The sequence below is a fragment of the Necator americanus genome, chromosome III (genome assembly GCF_031761385.1).
Source record: "Necator americanus strain Aroian chromosome III, whole genome shotgun sequence".
In the NCBI taxonomy this organism is placed as follows: Eukaryota; Metazoa; Nematoda; class Chromadorea; order Rhabditida; family Ancylostomatidae; genus Necator; species Necator americanus.
This window is the reverse complement of record NC_087373.1, coordinates 22652387-22676518: the sequence shown is the minus strand read 5'-3', so window position 1 is coordinate 22676518 and position 24132 is coordinate 22652387. Positions and strand designations below refer to the sequence as shown.

The following is a 24132-nucleotide window of genomic DNA, read 5'->3' as shown; positions in this document are numbered from 1 at the left end:
GAGTCCCACTTCCACTTTTCAACAGGTTATGGCTACTTTACGAGTTGGTCTGAAGCAGGTTACAAATAGCTGTAACAGTCCGTCTTTGGGAGTTCTTCAAGCGAAGAAGGTATATATGACCTTTAATTCAGTTTTGCTGAAATGCTTCAATTATATAAGTAACTATAGAATCATGCACAATGACAAAATTGACTCGTTATCAGCACGAAGAGCTTTTTCTAGTGCTATTTCTTGTTTGCAGCCTTCAGCACCGATGTATTTGATTCGTTTGAGAAATGTGCGCTTTGCTACGCGTTATTCTATTTGTGGCGGCTTCATCCAATTCTACTTGAAAGGTTACGCGGGCGGTCGCGTTGAGGCAAGGTGGCTCGCTACAAGCTCTGATGTATGAACTAGCCCCGGAGTTAGAAGATTCCCAAGCTCTTTCAAAGCAATAAAGATAACTACTTGTGAAATCTCCTCAGCTGAGGCACTCGTATGTTCCCTTCGAATCTACGCAACTTTATTCTCTGCTAGAGATTCTTTTCTAAAGGTTCCTTCTAGGACTAGTGTAGCACAGCAACATAATCTTGCATACCTGCTCACGGAAAACGTTGAAAAAGTACTAAACGCTTTCATTAACACGACACTGAAGAGTTTCTACCCCGAAGAGTTTCTCGGAGCATTTCTGCTGATGTCGAAGGGAAACTCCAGGAATCACTGAGACTTCTTCTTTGTCGCCTGGTCACATGAATCTAAAATCTAATTACTACTTTTTATGAATTTTCACAAATCGAGCGAATTAGCTGGTGCTTAACGTTGAAATCGTAATACTAATTAGTTTACTTATCAGTTTTCCCAGGGTTTTGCAGATAAAATCTGATGGCCACTTAAAATAAGTTTCTCTCAGATATTCTCGAGCCTCATATTTGTGTTAACGTCCGACTTCTGTTTCATTCAATTTGTTTTAGATGGTTCATCCTCGAATCATCATATACCGCAAGAAACATGTTTGTACATAGAAGAATGACATGGATAGATAGATATCTTTCAAACTCAGGCACAGTTCAAGTTCACACATTTTTGAAAACAAAGACAAAAAAGAAAAGTAAGAGAAAAGGGATTTCCGAGAGTGAGATTGAATGGATGATTACAAGCAAGTGATTCTTGGATGTAGCAAAGAACGACCTCAGTAGATGACTTTTTTTATCAGCAGGTTACTGGACTGTGCCCTCTGAAAGTTGGAAGGCTTATTGAATTTTCTGCCCAACTCGGGCCCATGCTAACACATGTCACAAGTTCTAACCAACAGTGTCAGCTCTATTCATATTTCAAAAAGTAACTTACGATGTCGTGTGCAAGACATTAGACGAACGTTAGTAGGTATACATCTATGCTCACAGTAGAGGAAGTACTTTAGAAACAACAGCTCAATGAACCTGTGCTAGGTAATAGTAAACAGCAGAAGTGACCCTGACCCCTCCACTCACTATTCAAATTCCAAATACTTCCATTTAAATCAAAAGGAGTTTGCAGCGTACTTCTAGTTAAGACTCCATACCTCGCCAATCCGCGAGCATGCCGTTATGCGACCACCCGCGCATTCGTTTAAGTAGATTTAGGTGAGATCAATCTATGCATTACTGTTCGGGTTTAGTTATTTTTTATTGATAAAAAAGATCACAAGCGGGCGCAAATTCCTAGCAAGAATATTGCGTGATTTCATGAAGTTCTAATTAGAATTTTCTCGAAGCACTATATATATATATATATATTATATATATATATATATATATATATATATATAAAAATATATATATATATATATATATATATATATACTGTAGGGAATGGATGCTTGAAAATAAGGCTCAAACTCAAACGCGGATCTTCTCAGTTCCGACTAATTAATGTATTTTATGAAGTGTTTATTTATTTTTGATGAATAGCAAGTAGATGAAAGCGTTTCTGCACATTTATGTAGTACTTCTCATTCTGTGAGTAGGATGGAACAAAGCAGCATAGATATATTCGTTTCAGGATAAATCGGATGGAAAAAGCAAAGCAACGCCGGTTATCACAAGTGTTCATGATAAAGAAAACCGAGGAACTCAGGCCGCAGTAGTGGTATATATTCAGATTTGCTATTAAGGAGCGTATCACAAAATTGAACAATAGTGATCTCCTCCATTAATAGGTATATGTAGCTAGTATAGTTCATGAATATGAATGCGATCTCGCTTAGATTCTCTTTGTAATCCAGAAAAGGAGTGTGTAGCAGCTTCGCCGAATTTAAGCTACTATTAGAATCTTGGCCTCTTTAAGGTTGGATCTTCATCCGCCCAGACAGACATTTCGACTATCAAGGAAGCGCCGCCTATTGCAGCAACGGTTAGATGTTTAAAGTTTGTTCTGGTATAGATGCATTGTTTTATTTTTTAACTTTAGGATCTTTTGTGCGAGCAACCATCGTCATCTTATTGGCGCGGAATGGCTGAGAAGTTTGAGAAGGACATTGATAAAGAACTGGAAAATAGCTTCAATGTAAGTGACATGTGCCTTTCTTTGCATTCGTAGAATAAGAGGGTATTACTTATAGTTTTCGATAGTTACAATTTTGAGTAACAATATTTGAATAGTTTATTTGTGTGAGAAAACGCGGTCTTCTCTTTGAAACGGTCGGATGCAGAGACTATATAAACACCATAATTAAAAAGGAAAATGCTGTGAAGATGAGCACCAAGTACGCGTCACAGCTTTTCAGGCTAGGAATATCTTAAGTCTATTTATCAGCTCATACTTGTGACCAAACTAAGCAGCCCCCAAGTATGAGTATGCGGCAGTGATGCGCTGTGTTGTGTTGTATTTGAAAATTTGTTTGCTTCGATTGTGTGCCACTTTTCCATTCCAGGAATCTCATTTTCGAGGTCGTTTCTTCTAAAAACAAGGTCTCCTACCTGCTGGCTGAGCCGCTTTTTTCTGGTATCAGAGAAACTATTATTTTGTGTGGCGCATGTTTGCTCGAGTGACAGCAGAACGTGCCTTTGAGTAGAACAGGACAAAAATCAAATGAGTCAGTGTCAGGCAGACAAACTACGTAGGTCACTGCTGATGCACTGCAGTCTGTCAGGTGAATCTTCTACTGATGCTTGTAGGGGAAATTGGAATTATAGAAGTACTTGTTCTTTCAGTTTGTTCCAAAATTTACGGAAGATTTAAATTAAAGAGAATGGACACTTTTCAATTGTATTTTTTTTTTAAATTGAAGCATAAAGTGCATACGATAGGGTTATGTATGAAATACCACATCGGGCGAATGACCTTCGCTGCTTTGCTGGCACATACGCACTCTTTCGTCGATCACTGAAACGAGAGAAAGTACACGACCAGAAAATCTCTCATGCAGTAATTGGCTTGTTTCGCTGGGTGTATGGATGTCGCACCATCTTGCTGAAACCACATCTCCTCCACATCAATTTCATTAAATTTAAGCATTAAAAACTCGGTTATTATGTCGCGATATCGAGCACCAGTAACAGTGACTGCTTGATCAGTCTCATTTTCAAAAACGTGTGGTCCAATGACGCCTCCACCCCAAAATCCGAACCAAACAGTGACACTTTTGATTCTATTCCTTTTATAACCCTATCGTATGTACTTTATGTTTCATTATAAAATATTATTGAAAAAAAAACTGTTTTCTACTCAATTCAAATCTTGCTTAAATTTATTGACACCGTATATTGATTATTATCGTTGTAGAAATAGTATTTGTAGGCATTACAGGAAAGATCAGGTGAAGGCTGCGTGTATATAGATTTTGTTAATGTTAATACAGTCAAAGCTCTTTTCATGTTAATACCGAAAATCTCTCCGAATACCGCCTTCAAGAAGTCCAATGTGTTTAACTGTCTGAAGCGTATTTGGAATAAGACCTTTTTGATATCGCAAAAGATTTGATTTTTGTTGATTTTGTGTTCGAGTTTGCTTGCACATAAATTTTCCATCTTCACAAGTTTCCATTTTTTTAACGAAAAAATAAGTGCTTTAACATATCATTTTGCAATTCTCTTGGATATGTACATGGTGATTTCAGATGTCACTTGAACTGGATAAGTCTTACGAGGAATTGGAAAATTCTAAGAATCGCTTGAAAGCCCTGATGGAGGTGTTAGATGACATTCTCGATGAAGAAGAGGAAAATGATGCCAATGATCCCTCTCATGCTGAACTTTGAATATACAATACAATCATGACTTGTTCTCAGTGAACTTTATTGGGTATTTACTTGACCTTTCTTTGTAAATTTGCAATTTGTTTGAATTTGGATTTGTTACATGTGCTGGCTTTAACATGAAATGGGTGTGTTCTTTATAACATGAAGTGGTGTGTTCTTGCATGTGTACTTTGAATACATTTGTATCGGACTGAGCTCCCACTTAAGATTGTGTAGACGATGGGATGCGTTTTTAAAAGTGACAGTTGAACTTTTTAAGAAGGAAAGAAAACTTTTCTGATGCAGTTGGCCATAGCTTACCAACTAAGAGAGAACATGATGTGATATGAATGGTAAAAGTACCTAAATGTCTACTTCCTCCCAAGTATTGTGGTCTAACCTATATCTTTTGCCTAAAAAAGAAGATGTAATTTAGACTGTAATACTCGAGCGGCTGGAGGCCTACGATGTTCCTACATGCACGTTTTCTGGAGGGGTTTTTGTGACGAAAATCGTACTCATTCTAATTTCCCTTCAGAAACAAAGTTACGTGGAGAGTGTAGCATCCGAAAGATTCATCTTGTGATTTCCTGGATATTCCTGTAATCGAATAACTTTCCGCGGTACCTCCAAGAAGACAGTTCTATGATCGTTTGCAGCGGAAGGAAATCATCTGTTCTATTGTGATGTAGTGATTTCCCTGTTCCAAATGTGCCGACACCACTGTTGATGTGGATGCGGAGAGTTGAGATGCGCGCTGCGCTGATTAGTTTCTTGCCAAACAATGCTCCAGAGCGTAGCACTAACTGAATATTTGTAGATTATTTACAGCCGGTTACTAGCTTTCTTCCACTGCTCACATTTGGCGATAGCATAGAAATACCAGCATTAGGGTATAAGGCGTGACAGAAGCAGTCTCTGGTAGTGCAACATTCCGGAAGACTGCTGCGTCCATTTACTTTAGCTACAAGCAAGCGCTGTGGTATAATCCTTCCTTGAAAAGCAAAATGATTAATATAATTACGTATAAGTTCATTGACATGGGATTCATTCACGGGTAAGGCAAGCAAAAATCAAATGAAACTGATTTACAAAGATTGTATCTAAAGAAGCACTTTGACGAGATTTAAGGTGTGGCTTACAGTTCGGGAGGGAAAAGAGAGGGGAGGGAAAATCCAGACATATTTGTAAATGCGACCCTTCGATGACCTTTTGAACCACTGAACTAAATTATCACTTCATTAGATTCACTGCTGATGAAGAAAATTGGCTGGAAATTGTTCTCGTTTTGAGCTTTTAGTTAGAAATCTTTAAGATGTTAAGCGCATTACTTTCTTCAAGATCCAGGCGTTTTCAAGGAAGAGGAAACATCACGAGAAAATAGTGCAAAACGGTTCAGGGGGCAAAATTTGCACCAAGGCTCAACTCTAATCCCAGCATAACACACACAACGTGTATGGCCACCACATGTGCGCTGATGTGAACTTAACATAACCTCGCTGTACTCTGTCGAACACCTTCATTTTTAATCTCTCATCACATGAGCTATCAGGTTGTTTTTTTATACATTTGCTTTCCAACAACATGAGAAATAAAAATTTAATTGTGACACATTGAGCTTCTCTGCTAACTCTCTCGTTGTTTGAAAGGGATTTTGTTCCAATATTGATTTCAAAATATAGTCATCGAACTTCGAAGGGCGATCTCCTCCTCCTTTGTTCATCCTTTCGGGTCGCATCCCCAGAACAGAATTTGACAAGCAAATTTCTTTTTCCCCGGTCGGTTAACACTTCTTCACCATGCATGCGTATTTTTAAGCTGCAGCCGCAGCAGTATTACTTTGTTTAAATTCTCGCATGGGGTAGATGTACTTCTCGGTTCTTCATTTCCATTGTGAACAAAAAATTGAACGTAATCCGAACTTCTGCCTGCGTAGGTATAACAAAAATCTCTCGTCTGAGTAACGCATTGTATGCATAAACAGTAACAACAGGTACCATGTACCAGAAGTTATTCATGACTCAACCTAATAGTAAGACACAGGTGAAAATTGATGATTTGTAATGTTCGTTGCCATACTGTCCCCTCCTTGCCGACCATGTGGCAAGGAGGCGGCGCGTCTGTAATAATGTTGCTTTTGTACTAGTCGAAGCAGCCGGCAATTTTTTCTGTGCTCTTAATTTCATTACATCTATTTGATAAACATTACCACTGAACCACCGTTTTCTTTGTTGGGGATAAAATCCCAAATTATCGTGAGCCATCACAACTCAGCAAGTCACTTTGACTACTTACCCTGAGTTAGTACGGCTAAGTCTTTCAAGCAGAGATCTTACCACCAAACGTTCTTTCGGAAACGGAGATGATATGGTGAGAAACCAAGCGGATACTCGACAGACAGATTACTCACCACATTTAGCAAGTCACCATTCAATAAAAAAGACAGGGGGAAAGTACTTGGCGTTGTTCAGTCCCTGCGCCAACACTGGAAGTTTATGATCGCTCATGCGACTTATGGAATAACTTGTGAGAAGCAGTCGATGCGTCAAGTCAGTGTTTTTAGCCTCCCAGGCAGGTCCGGTAGCCGTTTATCGACCCCAAAAGGATGAGAGGATCGGATGGACCAGAGCAGTTCTGGACTATCGACATTGCAGGCGCTGCGGAACCTCTTACCACTTCGCAACACCTGCCTCTCTCATAGCTGGAAAAAATTTTACTTTTGTCTTTTGCTTTTCATCCTTTCACACCTGCTGCTGAAGCGCGAGGCGTAGGAAGTAGTTTTTTCTTAGAAAAAAAAAACCGAAATTCAAAATACTTGAAGAAATAATGGTGAGGATTATAGAGTGGATTTAGCTAAAATTACCGAATACTAACAGTCACGTGATCCATCACCCACTTCATTTTTAGTGTTGTATACTAGCTGACGATTATCGTTGATTATCAAGCAGTACCCTCTCTACATCTAACGTATACGCTTTGAATTTTTGTGAATGTGATCTCCAAAATGTGGAAACACACGAGGAAACTCTTCCAGTCTTTCTTAGGTGACACTTAACCGATTTGTTGTCCATCAAGCATGCGAACCGCTCAAACACCTTCTGTTGTGTGATTAGACGCTTCTGAGGATAAACCACTTCCGACTTTTCATTCCCTGACGAACGCGATGACATCGAAACGTTGTTTAAAAAAACATCAGCAGCATTCTTGGCTACAGCTCACTAAAATCTCCACATTAGAAATTATGTTTTCTTTTTGCTCCCATTTTTTTACTTTCGAAAACAAAGCTGTAGTGAACTGATTGAAACTGGCAGTTGCGAACAAAGTTCTTCTGATAAATATGTGTTGATACCCTGGACTCACTGAGGTGTGATCTGAATCCAAGTCGGACCTTCTTGTTGCGAAACCATGTCGATCGCGCTGCGGAGCAGGGCAGGCGTTTCGCCACGGGCGCGCCACAATCTCGATCGGTTTGACGCGATTATGCTATGTTACGTTGGGAACGAAGTGTGATCCCTGTTCAAAGCGACCCTCACCGTGTACGCACCCAAGGAATTAGTGGACGTCATCAAGCGGCGCATTTGAACCTTTTAAACTGACCAAACCAAATTAAAAAGTGCGCATTCTTCTACAGCCCGTAGGTTTCGTAGAACTGTGTGTCTTTGAACTGTCGGTCCTATTTTATGTCAATTGTGCGCAGATTTCTGCCCAGTATCTTACCCACATCTAAAACTTGATCTGAGGACATGAATGTCTTAGAAAACCACGTCGTATTAGTCACTACAGCCACTTAAAAAATGAACCCTTATATTCTCCGTTTTCCTTATGTTTCTTTTACATTCTCCTGTTCCTCTCCAACGAACTCTTTTAGAGTCCGGTGGTAGTTCAGCAGCTGAACAAGTGAGGAAACTTTTCGTAAGTGCTTCGGGGAGAGCATCGATTTGAGTTCCAGTGCGGGTGTTCAGACTTGACGTATGACGTGAGAACCGAAACGAGTCACCAGATTTCTCGTGTCGAGTTTACTGTTTGGTCAACATCTAGCAAGTTTGATTTTTACTAACTCATTTCGCTGTATTTCTTGGACAACGTTGAGAATGGATTAGGAGAGAGAAAAAAGAAGTCACTTTTTTCTTCTCAATCGGTTCTCAAATATGCCCAAGAAATACGGTGCAAATAGCAGAACTTAAGGGAGCGCCTGTTCATATGCGCCGAATGATGTTCAAACAGTAAGCTCCCCAGTCTTGAGGTAAATACCGTAGTTTTCTATGATATAGAGCATAACAGATGAAACGATTGGCATGAAGCAAAATCATCTCGATCGGCTGACAAGAGCGCGATTCTAGGGGAAACAATCGGAAGGGCCGATTCACCAGCGCAGTTACAGCATAATCGAACTGACGCCCATTAAGTGTGCGTATCGTATAGATCTCTTTGTTAGCGGTCGATATTATCTACTCCCCTGTGAGTCTCTAAAATTCGCGTGCTATTCGCTCCGTCTCATCAACAATTTTCAGACTTTTGAGAACTAGAAGGTTTCATTACACTGAAAACAAATTCTAAATTTACCAGCAGCCTGTAGGTTGCACGCCATTTTTTCATGGCTGAGTTGAAGAACTGAGAAATTACGAGACTCTAAGTTCTAACCTAACTGCTAGGAGTGTAATCAATGGCTGAGCCTAGAAGTTACCTGGTTAGATCCAACTGCTACCACTCTGATTTTTTTTACCCATTACGTAACCGGTTGGTTTTTTTTCCAAAAATGAAAGATACACCTAGGAAAATTTTTCATGACCATACCGGCGTAATTCACAATTAGCTGTAAAATGCTTCAGAAAAACTAAACGGACCTCAGCCTCAGATGTTAGTGCTGCTCTCTAGCACACTAACATCTGAGGCTGAGGTCCGCTCGACCGAAACCGTAGCTGTTTGCGAGCACCATCACGGTCCACGCCAACTGCACTATGGATAAATTTGCAGAGAACGAAAAATAATAAGAAAAAGAGAGAAAAAGCAAAGTCGGATTATTTAAACTTTCGAAGTTGCTAATACTACGCGGTCCTCCAAAGTTTTCTATTAGCATCATCGAAACGTATAGCTATACAAGAATCTTAACCATTTCGCGAAAAATCTTTACTTTTTTTAAGTTCAGAAAAATTAAATGCAAGCAATAAATTTGATATGATCTAAGTGCGACTTACAATAAATATCAGAATTTTCCAACACAGAGTTTTCAAGGAAAATTGCGTATGTGTTCCACCAGTCACAAATGGCGGTACGAATGAAAAAATGTCTCTTTTTCGCACCATACGGGTGTGAATGTCAAAACGACCAAACAATCATACATCGCATTTATCGTTATCACTGGGACCAAAATCAAAACTGCCAGAATATGTATATATATTATAGTCGAATCAACACTTGTATTTATTATATATATATATATATATATGTATATGTATATGTATATGTATATGTATATGTATATATATAATGTATTTGACTCTTCAGGAATCGAACAAATTTATCGTCCAAATGTTGCAATCAGAGATTTGTATTTTAGCTGATATCTAGTAGAAAAACTTTAAAAAATCATTTGAGAATGGCTGCGTATATGACTGACTGATGAAAAAATGTCCACACAAAAATATCTGTCGGGACACAAGAACCACATAAAAGCGCGCGCTGGATAGGTAACATTTGTTGAGCTCAGCTGGCCGCAAAGGAGCGACTTCTGGTAATCAAAATGCTGAGAAGTACAGGCGGCAGCAGCAGTTATTCTTCTCTGAGAGTCTCTAGCAGCGTAAATATTTTCTCTGCGAGCAACATACTGCTTCGTTTCTCTGCGCCCGTCGCGACAGTCAGGGCAAAAATAATTACAAGCATCTCCTCTCGTAGGATACATACAGAAAGTGAGCAGAGACTTAAATTTTAAGCGCTCCCATGAAAATCTGGGATTTGTAGTTTTAAGAAGGTGAACGAAAATGGGCAGCGGGTGAAGAGCCCCCGCATATTTCTCGAGCATGCCTCCGATCATGATCCCTGATCATTCAGCTTTCCAACTGGGATATAGTTCACAATGTATTAAATAGAATCGGGCGAATTCACTGGGATTTTCTGATAAGAATTTTGAGAGGAAATTTCGTGGTGTTCTCAAAGTTTTAGCCGTACGAGAAGGAGAAATCCTCAAGAGAAATATGAGGGAAAGACGCATTTAACAGCTTCATATTACGCATGCGAAAATTCTCGTTGGGAACACGACACATTATAAGTTTCAAAAGTAACGGGGATGAGAATTATCCAAATCCTGTAAGTTCAAACCTTTTGTAGCTGAAGTTGCCTTCACGTGAAACCTACGAATGATGTGATACTTGTGAAACAGGCGAATGTTAGGAACGGAAGAAGGTGATAAAAAGCTGGTTGTATGGATGGGAAATAGGTGCCTGAGAGAGACGTTTTGTGTCTCTGACGTCGCCGAAGAAAAAGAGTTCATTTGACAAGGTTTTTAGAATTTCTGAGGATAATATCTAGACAAAACTTGCTGATTCTGTCTCTTAGTAGACCACCACGCAAAATGTAACGTATCATTGAGCTCATTGTCTTCATACTGATTCCGCAATTTCAACGACTCTTACCATTCTTCGTTTCATATTTCCCTGTAACTGTGTAGTTCTCGGCATCTCTAGAAGAGCATCTGGGACGCTTTTTGGTCTCTATGAACAACTGGAGCGCAGCTTCGTCGAGGCATGATCACGTCACCCCGGACAAATCAACCGGATAGGTAATGTTCCGAATATTTTAGAAAATTGACGTCTTTCGACGATTTTTGTTTAGAAAAACATTCAGAGTCACTTTCAAAACGGGAGACCTACTACAACTTGAGCGATGATAGTGTTTTGAAAGATGGCGCAGCAAGCGTGTTGTGGACACACCTTTGGAACATTGTTTATCACAATGCAGATCTTATAAAAGGTAACAGAATGCCCTGCCAAGCATCAGTGTTCTTTTTGGCTCGAAATTTGCTGCTTCACAAAAACCTTCCTTTTCCAACTGTCTCGTTTAGAATAACGAGATTTTTTTTAGCTCTGGGTGAAATATTCTAGATTTCTTCTACATCGAAGACACTATTTATGTTTTTCTTAACGCACCACTTTCGCTACATATAAGTATGTTGTAAAAGGTGTATTTTATCGCTCACAAATTTTAAAATATATGTAAATCACAAAGTAGCGCTGTCTCCAATTCTACTAATTTTTTTTTATAACGAAAACGTAATGAGAACGTCTGACCTATGTAATGCTGAAGCGATTCTCTGCAACTTTGCTACTTGCTATCTGATCAAATCAATTCAAAAATACTTTCCGAAATTAGCGAGTTTCAGTTCGTGTATTGTACTTAGAATAGCGAAATCTGGGTCAATCATTGTTTTTGCTTCAGCGTCGCTACTTCGAGAATGAATGAGGCTCGGGATCGAGCTTTTTGCCTTGTCACCTACACGGCAACCGTATTCACTCTGATTGCCATTTTGGTTCTGTCCGTAACCATACCGATGACAAACAACTATGCAAACTTTATAAGAAATACGGTAGAACGCGACTTGGATGATTGCCAGGTAATCCATGTATCCCATGGATCTGATAGGCAGTATCTTATTCGTTAAACTGCAGAAATCTCTCGATGAAATTCGCCATCTTGTTGCTCCCGACCGTAAAAACGACGGACGTATGCACATTGTGGATGGCGACGCGGCACTCCTACATAACGCCACAAATGGAGTGAGAGAGAAAAGGCAGGCGGGAGTATGTGCAGGTGAGTCCACCAGCATAGAATAGAAAAAAAAACATTCGGAATTTAGAGGCTTGTAGTTTGGTTGTAGGACTTAGTCATAGATAATTGTTAAGAAGAGGAATTTTTTTTTCTATTTGCTTAAGAAACAAATGAGCTCAAAATTCATCAGAATGGGAGTGAGGCCTTATAAAAAACAGCTATTCAACATTCCAGGATGTTGTCTGCCGGGAGAAGCTGGCGCTCCCGGAAAACCTGGCAATAATGGAAGACCTGGAAGACCTGGAGCTGAGGGAGCGCCAGGATTCCCTGGACGTCCACCAAGGGTGTGTTCTTGGTTTTTTATCAACTAGAGAAAGCTGTTTCATTTTTGTGATATGTTCATGTAATTCTGCGCTTTTACAACGTCGATCGAGTGTTTGAGGTCTGCGAACAAATTGCTCCACCACCTTGTAACCCTTGTCCGGCAGGACCACCAGGACCACCTGGAGTTCCAGGAGAGCAAGGTTTGTTGTGAGAATCCAGTCTAATATGCCTTTTTTCAAAATTTCACATAATAGTGCAAATTCGGCAGAAGACGATGAACCCCATCTAGATGTGCTCGTGTTTCTAGTTCGACCACCGTCGCCTCGAAGATAAACCAGCCCTCGCCGGTAGCAAGTGCAATGACGAGTCTCACGTCGCAACGATGCGAAAGTGCAACCGCAAGCTTCGTAGCAAACTATTTTTTATCCCAAGGCCGCTTTGAAGCGGTTGAACAACTTGGTTGCGTTCTAATGCTTGTCTCGCGACCGATTCTTCTAAGCGTAGTCATTAGCTCGAACGTAATGGGAAGGTTTGACAACGCGTTCCATGACCAGTACACCGTTCATTGCATCGCACAGCTGACTGCTCCCATTAATCTAATTATAACCGTCGACTCATTACTGCCATGACAAAATTTCCGTTACAAGACAAATTGCACGAAGTGCTTCAAAACGTAAAGTTAATGTGGTTTCGGCTTGTTTGCTTACTTCAAAATCCTCTCTCGTTCCCTCTTCGAGACGAGTATCACGCAATCAGCTGGAACGCCTAGTTTCAGCTACTCGGTGTAAAGTAAGCAAAAGTTCGGAAGAGAACAAAAAAAAGGAAAACCAAAGATTACTTTCCCCTTAGAATCTTGTGTTTTCCAGTTGCAGAGAATAATCGAACGATTCAATTGGGAATAGGTTTTTCGAACATTCTTCAAGCGCATTTTTTTCCGAAACTAAGAAGTAGGTGCCGTAATATTGTAAGTTGTGTTAAGGAGTGAGCGCGATCGTTTTCCAGTGGCAGTGGTGTTCTCATTTGGCATACTGCTAGTTTTGTGCGTAATCTCGTGCTTAAAATTCGCACAGTGTTAGAAAATCGAAAATATATTAAGTCACAAACCTACGTTTATAGAAATTCCACCATGTTTTAATCTAATTTTTGTGAGAGTCCTCACATCGAAAGTCAATTGAGCAAAAAAAAATTTGTTCGCGTGTTCGTTTTATTTAAGAAGTCATTAAAGAAGTCATTAAATTCATCTTAGAAAACGCTCTTTTCAAATTTCCCTAATGCGCTTTTTTAAATAATCAGCTGATTCTTTCCGAAATTGAAAGCAGTGTTACAGAAAGAAACGCAAAACAGTCATTCAGTTGCAAGAAATATGAAGAGGCTACGAAAACGACTGATAAGATCCTTATTTCTCTAGAAGGGACCTCTCTTATATCCAAACAAACAATATCAAACATTCCAAATATTCTTGACTTTGAAAAGGAGTAAGAGGTTACGGTTTGATCTAGAAACGTACAATAAGCGAAGGATTCCGTATCGCCATTCTCACCTCCTCTCAAGTTTAGTTACTGTAACAGAACTGCGAGCAACTTCCACTCCACAGACATTTCCTAACCCTCACTGAAGAATCAGTTAAGGTTCTCATACGCCCAGCCTTCATACTGCTTACTCATATTTTCCGTCAGTGGAACACATTGCTCAAGCGTACACATGAATAGAAACGTTCACTGTCTAGAAAATTAGACGGACAGAAATCCTTGATAAGAAGCAGACGTATGGTGTGGAAACATCGCTTCCCTAAGTTTTGTAGAAGCATCACTTATGAAAAGCGCTCAAGAAAAGTCAGAAATCCCAGAAAAGCAGAAATCAGCATTTTCCCCGACTGTATAGGCACTTTGAGAATGCGTAAGAACTTGCTACTATACTCATTCAAGTTTATAGAACTCTGTCGGTGAATCACTGATGAGAAACAAAGTTGGGATTAGTAAGATCGCCGCTCCCTACGAGTTTCCTCCGAAAGCCACCCTTTCGCGGCTGGCGCCCAGTACAGTCCGCCAGTATGGCTCGAGTGCGTAGATAGCTGGAATGAATGAAGCACGCGCTTGAAACCGGTTGCGGACGTCGCGGTCGCGTGGCCGGAACGCAGTCCGAATGCCTCAGGAGCACAAAACTACCCGCTTACGTCATCAGACCCGTGGTTAACTGTTATGTGAGATGGCGGTTATGCAATACTGAAATGAACATAAGTGGTGCACAAATGCAGAACTCTATTAAGGGCCACCTGGCAATGGTGGACCTCCTGGCCCTGCCGGTCAAAAAGGACCTCCCGGACCTAAAGGAAACGATGGAGTGCCAGGAGAAGCTGGTGCTGGCGGAGAACCTGGAACCCCTGGGCAACCAGGAACTCCAGCACCGAATCGTCCCGCCATACCAGGACCTCCAGGACAGAAAGGACCGGCGGTAATCAAAACTTTCATTTGAAAACAGGGTTGTATGGAACGTCATGCATAGTAACGAAAACAACTCTAGGGACCACCCGGAGAACCGGGAACTCCTGGATCGCCAGGAACAAGTGGGCCTCCAGGGCAGCCAGGACCACGTGGTCTTCCAGGAGGCGATGGACAGAAGGGCCCAGATGGACAACCCGGGCAGCCAGGCCAACCAGGACAGCCAGGAAGCGCAGGAGAAAGAGGTGATTGGTAGTTCGGGAGTTGTGTAGGTGTTTTTTTTGCAAATATTTGCACGAAAAAAGCCATTCATTTAGGTATCTGTCCAAAATATTGTGCTCGAGATGGTGGAGTGTTTTTCGAAGACGGAACGAGGCGATAAAATGGGAATACGCTTTGAGATTGAAGACTTTTTCAATAAATTCATGTTTAATCCATCTTCACACATGGGCTAAATCTTATTACTGTTCAATTTTAGTCCTTTGTCATTTCTGTTAAAGAGACAATAGAATTGGAACTAACTTCCAGATAGACATGTATCGTAATTCTATCTACATTACTTAAACCTCATAATATAGATTACGCGAAAGAAGTGCGACCAAACCCTTGAAACAAACCCTTGAAAATAACAAGTGACACAAAACCATTTGGTCTAGAAAGGGAGAAGAAAGAATTTGAATTCAAAAAGATCGGGAAATAAATGAGGAAATGGAGAAATGCTTACACCTCAACATCTAGCCAGTCCGGCCAGGGCAACAGTCAGCAAGCGTTAGAGGATACATTTGTACTGATTTACATTCCAAGAGGTTCAGGTCCTTTACTGATTCACATTCCAAGAGGTTCAAATCCTTCATGGATGCAATTAAATCTAATTGTCGTACATAAAAGTGCAGTTGTGCTGCGGATTGTACGAGACGCTTGGTTAGGAGCACTACTTTTCCATACAGCACCTGTCGTCTGCTCAAGAGCTACGCGCTAGGAAGTGAACCTTGATCAAGGGGTAATTCCAAAGTAAGCAGATGTTCAGTTGTTCAGAAGGCATGTGATGCCTGTGGCAGATGGTTAGAGGGTGCACTAATGACAGTTCCTCTTTTTTGAGCAGCTTAATTTAAGGTCAGATCACCACATATTTTACTCCTCGTTTCAACAAATCGTCTTTACATTACAAATACCTGAAATGATCGCGATTTGGTAATAGGTAGAGTAGGAGGAAATTTCAGCAAGATGACCTACAAAAAGCAAATACAAAAAATACGAAGAAAAAAAGGTGATAGCTGAGAACAACTAGAAATAATAAGCAGCATCTTCTAAAATACGTCTAGAGAAACAAATAATAACTGCTCTGAGAGTATCATGCCGCAATTTTACATTCATTCGCAGGGTTCGGAAAAAATGTCATGCGCATACTAAATATGTGGTTAGATGAATTTTTCGTGAGAGAAGTAAAAAAAGCACCGTATTTGCAGAATACATTCGCACTGTTTGCTAAGGTAAACATTGTCCATGCGCTTCTCGGAATTCCTCTGCATTCGATGTACAGCTGTTCTCAACCTTCACACCATCGAGTGGGCGTGGTCAACACGCCAGATTCAACGCTGTAGCGACATTCTCCAGTTTTTTTAAAGGCTGTAGCACGTTGAAACGGTCTCTTACCTCGTCCCACCCTTCCCCCAGGCCACGATTGGTTCGACACGCCTATTAGAAGCTAATAGAAAGAAATATCTACTATGGATATAAAAGCTGGCTAGCTACAGGAGGCAGTACCGCCTCCGAAGAGTGCTTTGCTTAAACAATCTCATATCCGCGCTGAAGTCAAGACTTCCCCATTTCGTTTCTTCAAAGTTCTACTACCGCTGCCTGAAGAACTATTACTGCGCGGTTTTTCGAGTCTTTTCGAAGTATCACAAGAGGGAATTCCGGGCATGCAGGCACTCGCACGCAGTTCCCTCCCCCATCATCGTGAATCCAGTTCCTCAGCAACTTCTTCGCGGCGAACACAGCATCCAAATGTCCTCATAAGGATGTCTGGGTCGTTTTCGCTCCGTGTTCGTCTCTCCTACTCCTATCAACCATACTTGCTTGTTTCCTTTTAATATTTCTTCTCCTAGAATGGACCAAGATCGGCGAGAGCGGGCCTACCGCTTCGTCGCCTTTTCGGCCGTCTCTTTCTCACTTGTTGCTATTGTCGCTGTCTTCATTACGTTGCCAATCGTGAACAACTACATCAACTCAGTTCACGCCAGAGTTCAGAGCGAAATGGAGTTTTGCAAGGTACGCCGGTGATGTACACACATATGCTTTACCTCGAATTATTCCACCCCAATTAAGTTGTCGGCGCGAGACGTGATGATGGAGGTCGCAGAGTATCGAGCGCTTCCGAGATCACTGCTACCTGGTTTCGTTCATGCAGCTAATGAGACTCGACATAAGAGGCAAACTTCGCAGGGCACTTGTCAAGGTCGGTCATACGATCTCCCATCAATATTCTTATGAGTGTCATTGGATTAGAACACGTTCCTTATTTGTTTCTTAATCTTTATAAATTCGCATTTTTACGTTTTGCCATTCACTTCGTGGCAGTAATTAAAAGGATGTGGGAGAAAATCCTGTTCCATGAGCTAACTTCCTTTAAAACTTGCATCTTGTTATAATGGATTTTCTCCATGATTTGAGCTTGAAATGTTCAAAAGGTGAATGTAATGGTCAGGAAGGCTTTGCAGTAATCCCTGGAATCTATGTTTAATTCCATCGTTTCTCAGGAAAAGCCCTATTTCAGTGAATGGTCAGCTCATATGTTTTTGAATATTCACTATTATTCGGTTTGCCAAATTTATCGATGGTCTAGTCGACACTGTGCATATGGGTTACTTTCAGGTTGCTGCTTACCGGGACTACCGGGTCCGGACGGTCCACCAGGCAAAAATGGAATGCCAGGACGACCAGGCGCCCCTGGTGCACCAGGTTTTCCTGGAAGACCACCAGCGTGAGTACTGCAGACGTTATAAACCTGTTTCGCCGACTACGAAATTTTCTCACAAAATCACCTAGCAACGACGTTTCTGATTTGTAAGAAGAGCGTTTAAGGATATGTGAAGAGGTGACGGAACCGCCGTGCAACCCATGTCCACCAGGAGAGCCAGGACCACCAGGACCACCAGGAGATGCTGGTAAGAGTTTGATCTTGGTTTCTCAACCATATATAGAATAAGTGTGCAAAAATTCGACTATAACCTATTTTAGGAAGCCCAGGACAACCAGGCCACCCTGGCCGCAATGGAAACGACGGACCGCCAGGACCACAAGGTTTGTTCTGCATTTATTTTGTGCTCATTGAAAAAGACTCTATGGGCTGTTAAGGACCTCCTGGACCTCCTGGACCACCCGGAGACAATGGACGAGACGGACCCCGCGGAGAACCAGGTCGACCCGCATTCAGGTACGCGTGGTCTGAAATTCTTGAAAACATGGTGCAAAAAAGTGTGTGATCGGTACCTTCAGTACGCCTGCGATCCCCGGTGACCCTGGTACTCCCGGAGAACCTGGACCACCAGGACTTCCTGGAGATGCTGGTCAGAGTGGAAGACCAGGTTCGGACGGGCTTCCAGGACCACAAGGACCGCCCGGACCACCCGGGCAGCAAGGACCTCCGGGAGAAGTCGGACCAGCAGGTCAGCCAGGACAACCTGGACCGCAAGGAGAACGAGGTGAATCCGTAGTTTGTAGAACTGGTCCGCGAAAGAACGACACAACCCCTCTATTCCAGGTATTTGCCCGAAATATTGCGCTTTGGACGGTGGTGTTTTCTTCGAGGATGGCACAAGAAGATAACGGATATTCTTCTCGTCTTTGCAATCCAAGACTTTTCTGCGTCGCTCTGCAAATGTCGCGTTTCGTTTTTGCCCTGGTACCTGTGCTTGAATTGCGCTCGCATTTCACCCAATTGTCATGGTTTTGAACCAACTTCTCCACTCTCCGAACACTTTTCTTCCTTCTCGGAGATCGAAGTTGTCGTTCCTTTTCCTCTAAGCGCTCATATTTGGCACGTTTTCGTACCCGGGTAAACTCAACGAAACGACAACGCCTCCACACAAAGTGTAATAACTGTAAATTTATGCACTTAATAAACGAATACTGCGAGCTGACTTTGTTAGTCTTTATGGAAGAAGAAAGAACAGTATGCAAAACCGGAAACACACTGAATAGCGACCTTCTGTCCTCGTTAAAGAGCTTTTAAAAGTAATGTATTTGGCAGCGTACCGCACGACTTCCGAACGCTGGAACAACTAGGATACGTTTCTCTGATTCGTTGTGCTGGATTGTGGTAGGAAGTGATAAGACAAGTGATAAGTGTGGATGTAGAAATTGAGAATCGACTGAGAAGGGGAGCCCCTCCCCACAGAAGCCATTACGGTTAAATCCCTTTGAGACTCTTGTTTTCATTACGTTTGCAGTTAACTCTAGCTCGTCACTTTATATAACAACAAGATTAGCTCAGCCAGAAGATAACTACGTATGAGTAAATCTTACGACTTATTTCCGAAACTATCAAGGGGTTGTTTTTCGAGTAGTACATCGTTGGACAAGGAGGACGTATTACCGAACACCGCGTGAAGTATCTATTGACATTCACTGAAACGAATGATTGGAAGTTCAGCGAGAGGTCGGATCGCTTCTTTGCCTGCAACACCACTTCATGTTAAAAATGATGATCATGACCACCTCGACTGAACCACATTCGAGTGTTCTTGCCCCCCACGTGAAATCCGAAACATGCCATAAAAAGTCGTTCCCTCTGTGTTATTCAACCTTGGTGCTAAACGGGATCGCAGCACTTTACTAGTTCGTGAATCTTTGCGACAGTGTGAATGTTACTATCAACCACTTCACGTAACTTAACGAACGATTGCGCCGAAACACCCCAGTCACACTTGAACCAAAACATTAATGGAACGATTAATGGAATTCTGAGGTATCTGTGGAGTTTCATTTAGAGCGATACTCTTTTCGGGAACGTTGGGAATGTCATTCTTTGAAAAGGGTTAAGGAGAATTTTTTTTAGTAGAGTGGAGGTGAGAAATCGCGTACGCCAATCTCCACTTCCTTTCTAAATCGTCATCAATCAGTTGGAAAAAGAGTGAAGAAGTCGGTGTGACTTCGGAATTGAAAAGAAGAAATTCCATCGGAAAGACTGCGCTTGCGCTGACTCTATTCGAGACTAAGGATTTCGCTAATGTTTACCACTGTTTAGGACAAGGTTAACTGAACGATCAGGAATCACATATTTATGGCCACTCTTTTTTTCGAAGCTGAAAATTAAAACTCTACGGAATAATTAACGAAAGAAACAGCATGTTTGTTCTTTCGAAAAAAAAAGAGGCTAATTTCATCCACTCATACGGAAGTCGAAATATAGACAGGTATTCTCGCTATGGCTGTGCACTGGAAAAGTCATGTTTAAGGATTTTTTGCACCATTTATGACGATTCTCTTAGGGTTGGCAGACTGACAAGTTTCCTTGTCCCTGAAACGATAAGTGCTTAGAAAAAGAACTTTTTCACTGCTTTACCATACGTATTTAGTTCGAACATTTTAGAGCGCTTCCACTAATATCTTACATCGAAATCTGAGAAAACATTCACTGAGAGTTTTGGATTATTGGTTTTTGTTTTGGTTTTTTTAGGAATAGGTCTGAAATGAATCCAAGCGCTCAATTCTCGCCGACAAAAAGATCAATAAAAGATATAAAAGATTCTGCTGAAAGCGGAAGTAGACATAGTTGCACGAAGGGCTCTGCAAAACGACAGAAAGCGAAGGAAGAAATTGTTAGGAGAAAAAACTGCGGAAAAAGAGACCTTTTTGCAAGAAAAACCTTGCTTTCCTTCGCTGCCTGTTTGGTACTGAGTTGCTACTGCACTTAATTCAGTGCTGCAAATGCAAAGGACTCGACTGCTTACGTGCAAACCATTCGAACAAAGGATGACCTTAGAGGAAAAAAGCTTAGATTTCTCAGCACCGGTAGATGGAGTTAGGGATGCGATTCTCAAGTATCACAGCGAAGAAGCGAAACCTCTTTAAAAACGCGCCAGAAATATATCTGTGGAACAAGAGAGGGATCTGTCCATCCTGCGAAGCAGCTCCTTGAAGTGGTGGAATGAAGGCGCGTAAAACGGATTCCATCGCTCGTATCTATGTAATGAGTTGCCTCGTCGCTCAAAGTGACCTGTTTGGTGCTCGTGATCTATCCAGTTGAGGCTTGCAGATGCCGTTTCACTGTGATACTGAGGAACATTGCACTACTCCTATCCTCTAATACAGATGATCTCGCATCGAAAATTCTCTTGAATGCTATGTTCAGACAATAAGCTCACAAATGAGGGCTTATAACTTGTGAAAGTCTTGGGAGAAAAATGAGGCTTTCAGAAACTGCTTTAATACGCACACGTGCCTTGCTCTTTTATTTTTTACTCGTATCCTAGGCTGTGCCATTACTTCTACCTTGCAAAATTAGTGAAGTGTTGAGATCCCTTCAGTCGATTACTCTGAGCTGGAGACAGACCTTCAGCTCCTAAAAATCGACTGAAGAGATCTAAACAAGCTCTTCAGAAGTTGGACGGTTTTTTACTGTGTATGTTGACTTTTTTGTTCCACTCAAACTCTCAGGTTAAAGAAGACCGCATCGACGAAGGCAATGTCTTAATTTGGGCTTAAAAAGATAGGTACATGGGTACTGAATTAAATGAACCGAAGATTGTTGCTATGAGATCTATTTCACTACGCTGTTACTTACGTCTAGCATGATTTATAAAAGGAGTTTAGTATAAAAACGAGAAATGTGGTTCAGTTTGAAGTGTCCAGAAATCCGCGAAGGGATATGTGTGGATTCTTGAGAGTGATTTGGGACGCGCTGCAGAGGTACTTGTGCCCGCATAGGGTCAGATGTGTCGGTGGGATGGAATTGAGTACTACTTACGCAGCTTAAAAGCAAGCTAAAATTGTAGGCGTTTTGTTTTGTTTTGTTTTGAAGCAAGATTTGGACCGCAGTTTACTTGGAAGTACAGCAGAATCGCTAATTCTTCGAAAGAAGACGAAACAGTCGTGGATCTGCGTCTTTTTCGTTTCTGTCGAAGAATTAGCGATTCTACTGTGGCGAAACACTGAGCATTCCCCAGTAATCTACAGAACAGCTGGATCAGCAGTACCAAAATGATCTGATTGATCATCACAACACCGCAAGTTTCTACAACAAGACAAAGAAACTTTCTAAAAAATGAACGAGACTTCACCACCCATATTGATGCAGATGGTTGGTTTTCCGAGTCATTTCACCATCAAACTGCTCCACGCGGTTGCGTTACTTTACTCAGCGAGTGTAAGGAGCTGCATGGTTATGCAATCCATCAGATTTTGCTGTTTTTGATTCCTGGATTTAGTGGAGATGATTCGTATTTCTGCTTTTTGCAAATATCGTTTCGAATCCCATCTATTACCGAGAAAAACGCCACATCAAAAATTTCTCCGAGTAATGACTTTAACTGGCATTCAACATTCGATACTGTAGTCGGCACTTTCCCGACGCAGCACCCCTGAACGTTATTTCTTTCCATCCTTTGCTATGTAAATGTCTATTAGCACAAAAATAACATATATAAGGAGGTGTTCCCTTTATTGGTTATTCAATAACTCTGCAGTATAAATTTGAACTTTGCGCAGATTGCTATTCGTATTCTGCACAACTGTTTGGATGTTGATGTCTAACAGCATGTTCTCTGATACTAGCAACTTTCAAATGTCTGCTGCCATTTGCTCAGCATGTGGACCGCTCATGGGTTCCCAACAATAATAGTATGAACCCTCTGTGTTCAGGATCCCTCATCAAATTCGCCCTGGATCCCAACGTGCTCCTTCTTGGGCTGGGTTGGTCGTCCAAATCCTGATATGTAGATGAATAGATGTTAAGCGTTCTGGATTGGGGAGTAGGTGTCATGAGAGGATTCTTCACTTTCCTGAGTAGGAGAACGACATGTTTGACGCGCATCCGCCATGAAAAAGACTGCGTCAGGCCCCACTGACAATGAGTTTGCCGATTCTTCCTTGAGTGTTTTACGTAGACAAATGTGTTTCCTTTTTCTTTTTTTGGTGCACCATTCGTGTATGTGAATAAATAAATAAATAAATAATAAAGGATAGAGGATAAAGTTTCTGGCGTTAATCAATCCGCTTGGGATGCGCCCCCACGTTCACTTCAATTCAGAATCGTTTGAGGTTTACGAACGTGTATCTGGCCTATACAATGACTTGCGGTGGCTGGCCGATGTGTCAAGTCAGTGTTTTTATCCTCCCAGATAAGTCTGGTATTAATTTATCGACCCCGGAGGGATGAAAGGCTTGGTGAGCACTAAGGCGGATTCGAACCTCCGATCGATCGTGCAGGAAGCGGAACCTCTAACCGCTACACCACACCCGCCCAATAAATAAATAAATAAATAAATAACTGAACTCACAACCAGAGAACCAATAAAGAAAACCAATAATTCAGAGAAAGAGAGAATCTTTCTCTGAATTATTGGTTTGCACGTGATGTACAAGGACCACTAGTCGTTCCTTTTTTATTTATTTATTTCCGAATTGTCCGCGATCAACGATCCCTGGAAGAATCGTAACAGTGACACTTCATGGCTTGACTAGTTGCAAAACTTTTTTTTCTGCATTATAGCAGAAATAGCCAGCGAAAGAGGTGCTTTTAATATGTTCGTCCTACTACCTGCAAATCTATCGAATTATCTGTCAATTGTAATTAACAATTATCTCTGAAAATCAAACAAGAAACGACATATTTGGAATTAACAAATCATAGACAACAGGACATAAAAAATCCTCAATAGACCGAAAAGGAGCCACTCCTACAAAACATCAATGTAACTCTCGATGACATCTTGTGTTTATGAACGAGTGATTGTAAGACCTGAGTCCACACCAAAATGAGCCTATGTAGTGCACCCAGAACTGAACACGAGCGCTTTTCATCTCTAAATTTGATCCCCATCAATCTTTGAATGACCTTTTCAACTTTGTGTTCCCATATACTAAATTTTTGCAATACTTCGTCCTCATATACTGCTGAGAAGCTACAGCCCACCTTCCTAAGGGTCACTGGGTTACTGAGACATCCATCCTTAAAGGTGCCCGTGGTTGCCTACAAACTTTTTCTTTTAGGTCGTTTACATATGAACCACGAAGTGTTCGCTAGAATGAACAGTAGCATTTCCCTTTGGGATCTCTGAAATCTGACAATTAAATCATAATTAAATAATGAAGTTATTGGCATGAATGTTACCGAACGTGTTCGACTTCAATCCAGAATCTTGAAGATTTACGAACACTTATTCGGTCATGAATGCCTGCGCGTTGCGGGAC

At 41.3% G+C, this 24132-nt stretch overlaps 3 protein-coding genes across 3 annotated transcripts; all 3 read left to right on the top strand.

Annotated features, from left to right (window-relative positions):
- Positions 1–28: 28 nt before the first annotated feature.
- RB195_010542 (uncharacterized protein) lies at positions 29–4216 on the top strand (the record flags this gene model as incomplete). The annotated part of the gene is made up of 5 exons (XM_064191601.1): positions 29–109; positions 2020–2106; positions 2305–2370; positions 2428–2523; positions 4076–4216. The coding sequence occupies 5 exons, from the start codon at positions 29–31 to the stop codon at positions 4214–4216; spliced, it is 471 nt and encodes a 156-aa protein (XP_064049184.1).
- Positions 4217–11642: 7426 nt separating this feature from the next.
- On the top strand, positions 11643–15100 carry RB195_010541 (uncharacterized protein; the record flags this gene model as incomplete). Its single annotated transcript, XM_064191600.1, has 7 exons — positions 11643–11801; positions 11857–11998; positions 12191–12300; positions 12399–12480; positions 14547–14731; positions 14801–14963; positions 15036–15100. The coding sequence occupies 7 exons, from the start codon at positions 11643–11645 to the stop codon at positions 15098–15100; spliced, it is 906 nt and encodes a 301-aa protein (XP_064049183.1).
- A 1727-nt stretch (positions 15101–16827) lies between these two features.
- RB195_010540 (uncharacterized protein) lies at positions 16828–18546 on the top strand (the record flags this gene model as incomplete). The annotated part of the gene is made up of 8 exons (XM_064191599.1): positions 16828–16989; positions 17047–17176; positions 17593–17701; positions 17803–17885; positions 17959–18021; positions 18076–18154; positions 18217–18422; positions 18482–18546. 8 exons carry the CDS (start codon positions 16828–16830, stop codon positions 18544–18546), a joined length of 897 nt encoding a protein of 298 aa, XP_064049182.1.
- Positions 18547–24132: the final 5586 nt, after the last annotated feature.